Here is a 6,756-nt window from a genome sequence, read left to right as displayed (position 1 = left end):
GTTGTGGTGGCTGTCTGTGTTGTTAGTGGGCTGGACCGCTTCCACTTTCCCTTGCCCTTCCTGGTGCTAGTAAATGCTTGGCTCTGGGAAACTGTGGACCTCACTTTATCATCATCTCCGTCGCTGATCATCACTACAGCTGACTCTGGGACAGCAAACTGCTCACTGGGGACTGTCTCTCCCCGGACAATGTGTTGTATCAGGAAACTCCAGGTCTCCATGATATGGTCGTCACGGCACTCCTTTATGGCTGGCCAGCTCCACCCTTCTTTTCCTTCTTCATAATATTCCCCATCCTGCTTCTCAAGTTTTCGTAATGCTTCTTGCGTTGGGAATCAGTGGCAGGAGGCTCCAGCTACTCTCCAATTCGGTCCCACCGGCTGTTCTTGGCTGCCAAATTGAGCCACTCCTGCTTTTTGTCAAACAGCTGGGGGTTCTCCTTCACAAGATCAGCCAACCTAAACTCGACCTCTTCTGTCCAGCGGTATTCAGGGATTTTTTTCTTGGACACCCAGACCCGCTTCTTCTGCTTTCGTTAGCCTCATCCTCACTTCCTTATTATGCAATTCCACCAGGCTATTAGCTGAAGGCCTATATTATTATTATTATTATTATTATTATTATTATCATTATTATTATTATTAGTAGTACTAGCCAAGCTACAACCCTAGCAGGAAAAGCAAGATGCTATAAGCCCAAGGGCTCCAATAGGGAAAAATAGCCCATTGTGGAAAGGAAATAAGGAAATAAATAAATGATGAGAATAAATTAACAATAAATCCTTCTAACAACAGTGATAACGTCAAAACAGATATGTCATATATAAACTATTAACAACGTCAAAAACAGATATGTCATATATAAACTATAAAAAGACTCATGTCAGCCTGTTTAACATAAAAACATTTGCTCCAACTTTGAACTTTTTAAGTTCTACTGATTCAACTACCCGATTAGGAAGATCATTCCACAACTTGGTAACAGCTGGAATAAAACTTCTAGAATACTGTGCAGTATTAAGCCTCATGATGGAGAAGGCCTGGGTATTAGAATTAACTGCCTGTCTAGTAATACGGACAGGATAGAATTGTCTAGAGAGATCTAAATGTAAAGGATGGTCAGAGTTATGAAAAGTCTTATGCAACATGCATAATGAACTAATTGAATGACGGTGCCAAAGATTATATCTAGATCAGGAATAAGAAATTTAATAGACCGTAAGTTTCTGTCCAACAAATTAAGATGAGACTCTGCAGCTGAACACCAGACAGGAGAACAATACTCAAAACAAGGTAGAATGAAATAATTAAAACACTTCTTCAGAATAGATTGATCACCAAGAATCTTGTAAGACTTTCTCAATAAGCCAACTTTTTGTACAATTGAAGGAGACACAGACCTAATGTGTTTCTCAAAAGTAAATTTGCTATAGAGAATCACACCTACCATTTTAAAAGAGTCATACAAATTTAAAGAAACATTATCAATACTGAGATCCGGATGTTGAAGAGCCACCGTCCTTGACCTATTTACAATCATACTTTTAGTTTTATCAGGATTCAACTTCCTACACATAATTTGCACCATTCACTAATTTTAGCTAAATCTCTTTTAAGGGATTCACCAACCCCAGATCTACATTCAGGGGATGGAATTAATGCAAAGAGAGTAGCACCATCTGCATATGCAACAAGGTTGTTTTCTAGGCAAACCACATGTCATGTGTATATAGTATGAAAAGTAATGGGCCAAGAACACTACCCTGTGGAACACCGGATATCACATTCCTATAATCACTATGGTGCCCATCAACAACAACTCTTTGAGATCTATTACTTAAAAAATCAGTAATAATGCTAAGAAACAACCGACCCACTAACAACTATTTGAGTTTGAAAACAAGGGCCTCATGATTAACACGGTCAAAGGCAGCACTAAATTTAAGGCCAATCTTACGAACTTCCTGACCAGAATCTAGGGATTTCTGTACAGCATTGGAGATTGTAAGAAGGGCATCACATGCTCCAAGGCCTTTATGAAAACCAAATTGCAAACTAGGGAGTAGATGATTACCTTCAGCAAACCTATTAAGACGTTTTGCCAGAAGACGTTCAAAAACTTTAGATAATATGGGAGTTATGGAAATTGGGCGGTAATCAGTGGGACTTGAGCTACCGCGAACACATTAACATACATATATATATATATATATATATATATATATATATATATATATATATATATATATATATATATATATATATATATATAATATATATATATATATATATATATATATATATATATATATATATATATATATATATATATATATATATATATATATATACACTCACCTATATATATATATATATATATATATATATATATATATATATATATATATATATATATATATATATATATATACATATATATATATATATATATATATATATATATATATATATATATATATATATATATATATATATATATATATATATATATATATATATATATATATATATATATATATATATATATATATATATATATATATATATATATATATATATATATATATATATATATATATATATATATATATGAATATTAATTTATCTCTTGTTGAGGCATCAAAGTTTGATGTAATGAATGTCACCTGAATAAAGTCTTTGGAGGGATGAATTTTTGATCTTTGTGACTATAGAGAAACCTTGCAATCAATCAGTCAACCAATGATACGGTAATTATGAGTTGAGGGTATTACATTTCAAACAGCAACAACCACAGGACAAAGGCCTCAGACATGTCGTCATTCATATCTGGAGTTTGGCTAGTTTTCATCACCTTGTAGGTCACACTGGATAGGTGATGGTAGGAGACTTTATTCTGATCACTCATACCAATAATAGTTTTTCACGATTTTCAACTTCTTTCATTTAGTTTTTCCTTACTAAAAGAACGAAGCATTCTGGATATGAACCAATGGAACATATATTTTTTCTGGGTAATTCGACTTTGTCTTTATGCATAGTTTTTGGATATATCTTTGCATTCAAGTAAAAACATTAATAACAATTAATGGATGTAGAATGAATGATGAGTCAATGTTGAGTCCCTTTTCACTTTCAGTTGGGAGAAACATAAGTCTCATTGGCCGTATGTGGGTGGATTTATTTGTGGGTGAGGGTGTGCGTGTATGTGTGGACGTGGGTGTGGGTTTTTTTGTGGGTGAGGGTGTGCGTGTCGGTGTGGGCGAGTGTATGTGTGTGTGGGAGTGGATGTGTGTAAAAGTGTGGGTGTGGGTGTATTTTTGCGTGTGGGTGTGGACGTGGACGCGGATGTTGTTGTGGGTGTGGGTGTTGGTGTAGGCGTAGGTGTAAGTGTGGGTGTGGGTTTGGATATGGATGTATTTGTGGGTGAGGGTGTGAGTGTGGGTGTGGATGTGGATGTATTTGTGGGTGTGGGTGTGGACATGGATGTGGACGCGGATGTTGTTGTGGGTGAGGCTGTGGGTGTGGGTGTTGGTGTAGGCGTAGGTGTAAGTGTGGGTGTGGGTGTGGATGTGGATGTATTTGTGGATGAGGGTGAAGGTGTGCGTGATTGTGGGTGTGGATGTGGATGTATTTGTGAGTGAGGGTATGGGTGTGGGTGTGAGTTTGCGTGTGGGTGTGGATGTGGTTGTGGTTGCAGGTTTGGTCATGGGTGTGGATGCGTTTGTGGGTGTCAGCGTGGGTGTGGGAGTGGGTGTGGGTATGGATGTTGGTGTGGGTGTGGGTGGGTGTGTGGATGTGCTTGTGGGCGTGGGTATGGGTGTGGATTTGCATGTGGGTGTGGGTGTGGAGGTGGGGTTTTTTGTGTAGGTGTGGATGTGTTTGTTGGCATTGGTATGGGTGTGGATGTGGGTGTGGGTGTAGGTGTGGAGGTGGGGTTGTGGATGTGGGTGTGGATATGTTTGTAGGTGTGGGTGTGGGTGGCGGCTGGGGTGTGGATGTTTGTGGGTGTGAGTGTGGGTGTGGATTTGGGTGTGGGTGTTAGTGTGGGCATGTGTGTGAATGTGTTTATGTTTGTGAGTGTGGTTGTGTGTGTGGGTGTTGGTGTGGATGTGGGTTTGGACATGGTTGTGGATGTGTTTTGGGGGTGTGGGTGGGCATGTGGGGGCGGGCGTGGGTGTGAATGTGTTTGTGTGTGTGGATGTGCATGTGGGTGTGGGCGTTGGAGTGAATGTTGGTGTGAGTGTGGGTGTGGATGTGAGTGTTGTTCTGGTTGTGGGCATGGGTGTGGATGGGTTTGTGGGTGTCGATGGGAATGTGGGTGTGGGCGTGGGTGTGGGTGTGCATTAGTAATTGAAACCGGACAAAGCTTTACCAATCAAATTTGTTTTGCCTCTGAAATAAAGAAAAATGGGAAAAATTTTGTTCTAAAGTGCCTTGAAGTAAGACATTCCGTGCCCTAGTGACAACTTTCACACACACTAACATTTATATATATATATATATATATATATATATATATATATATATATATATATATATATATATATATATATATATATATATATATGTGTGTGTGTGTGTGTGTGTGAGTGTGCCATCCAAAAATATAAGATAGTTTCTCTTCGGACAAACTGTCCCGCAGAAAGTTTTCAAGAGAACATCAGAAATAAATTTACTTTTTTCCATTTATTATTTGGTGTCGACACGCTTCCTCATTTTCCCAAACGAGTCATTTCAACTCCGATTCACAACATTCTTCATATCAGTTGGTCGAAATGTTCTGAAGCCATTTTATTTGGAATAATAATCTCATGGTGTTCTCAATGTTATTCTTGAATAGTCAGGGCAAAATAAGGTTTAACCCCCAAAAAATTGTAACAAAAGGTTTATCAACTGATTCTGGTAGGTTTTAATGTACTTTTTAACATACTAAAAGTTTACCAAACTATGACCCCCGGAAAAGTGTTTTTTTCAAGATGGCGTCCAAGATGGCCGCCAAAACCTTTGAACGATCATAACTCTATAACTATCAACTCAAATTTGATGATCTTGGTGTCTATTCCTACATTTTTTGGGCAAAGAACACATCTAGATCATAAAAAATGATGTTGGCCTATTATGTGCCAATGTTTTGGGGATAGAGGTGGCATTTTCCATATATTTGATTGGATCTAACTGCATAACTAATTCGCATCTTTCTCTTTTTCCTGTCGACCATTTTCATATTCAAACTGATAATCATATTGGAAAATATCCAAAACCTATATCAATAAAGTTTCACTTACTTCGCAAAATTCACGAGAAAATAAGAAAGAATTAGATTGAAAGATCGAAATAAAGATACTCACAAAGAAACATATCTTAAGATATGTTTGCAATCCTGTTCATCTTAGTCAAGATAATCCTGTAGGAGACTCTGAGATTCTTCATGGGACTTTGTCATCTTGTTGTCCTTTGCTACCAGATATCGCTTCATCTGAGGAACTCTTGAGATGAATCCGTTGAAACAAATAATACCCAACAAGATTCTTATCTTTGATCATTTTCTTATTCTGTTTCAAAAACATAAACCCAACTAACAGGACTTTTCACTCATATCTCTATCGTTATTTCTTATTTAGCCAATAAAAGGTATCTTCGACTGTCATTCTCTGGGGACTGATGTATATCCACTGTCAGTAGATACACCTTCAATGTGCAGAACTCAGAAAAATTCTAGAAATGACCCTAAAATTACATTTTTCAAAAAGAGCAATCTTCTTCCATATAATGTGTATATGTATTACCTGACATAACATTACTGATTCTAATCATTACAGTGAGTTATGTAAATAGTTATTCATTTCTTCCATCTTTCTGTTGAGATATAGATGGCATCAAAGCTGTTTCAGAAAGTCATTAAGATTGATCATAAGGAAATGAAAAAATCTCTTTAAAGACAGATTGTCTTTCAATGTATAGAATGGAAGGGTACTTGAGCAAGTGCTAAAACTAATAACAATAGTTAATCATTGTCTTACCATCTCTCTCTCTCTCTCTCTCTCTCTCTCTCTCTCTCTCTCTCTCTCTCTCTCTCTCTCTGCCTCCTCTCTCTCTCATTGCTTCTGGAGGCAGTTTCATAGAGAGAGAGAGAGAGAGAGAGAGAGAGAGAGAGAGAGAGAGAGAGAGAGAGAGAGACTTGACAAGTAAAAAACACAGTCTTTTTCTTTCCAGAAGAAGGTTAATTTGAATATTTAATGTAATAAACGGAACAAGAAACGAAAAAGGCAAAACAAAATAAGAGAAGGAATAAGGATGAGTAAAAGCATTCTTCTGTTTATGGAACACGTGTTGTACTGAACACAAAATAGGTCCGTGATCTCTTGTTACTCTGTGGACATGAGTCATGGTATGACAATGAAACAATCTCCAATAGATTTAGCAGACTTGAGAATAAATCCCTCAGAAGGATATTGGGAGTTAAATGGCAAGACACGATCATAAATGAAACTATAAGAGAGACCATATGATGAGGGGTAGATGGAGATGGTTTGGGCATGCTCTTCGCACTCCCCAAGAGAGATTAGTTCACAAAACGTTTAACTGGGCTCCACAAGGCATAGAACAGTGGTTCCCAACCTTTTTTTTTCAGGTGACCCCAATCATGCACCTCAAGCCATGACCGGGAGCCCACTAGTTTAGTTGTATATGTATTATTATATATTACTAGTTTTTGGATGTAAAAGTAAGGGACAGTAAATATCCTTCTATAAGA

The 6,756-nt window shown here is 37.4% G+C and overlaps 1 protein-coding gene across 1 annotated transcript; it reads right to left on the bottom strand.

Moving 5' to 3' along the window:
* Positions 1-3,061: 3,061 nt before the first annotated feature.
* LOC137626843 (mucin-2-like) lies at positions 3,062-4,282 on the bottom strand. The gene has a single exon (XM_068357829.1). The coding sequence runs from the start codon at positions 4,280-4,282 to the stop codon at positions 3,062-3,064; it is 1,221 nt and encodes a 406-aa protein (XP_068213930.1).
* Positions 4,283-6,756: the final 2,474 nt, after the last annotated feature.

This window comes from Palaemon carinicauda, chromosome 34 (assembly GCF_036898095.1).
Source record: "Palaemon carinicauda isolate YSFRI2023 chromosome 34, ASM3689809v2, whole genome shotgun sequence".
Taxonomy (NCBI): Eukaryota; Metazoa; Arthropoda; class Malacostraca; order Decapoda; family Palaemonidae; genus Palaemon; species Palaemon carinicauda.
Note: the sequence above shows the minus strand (reverse complement) of the source record. Positions and strands in the feature narration are given on the sequence as shown.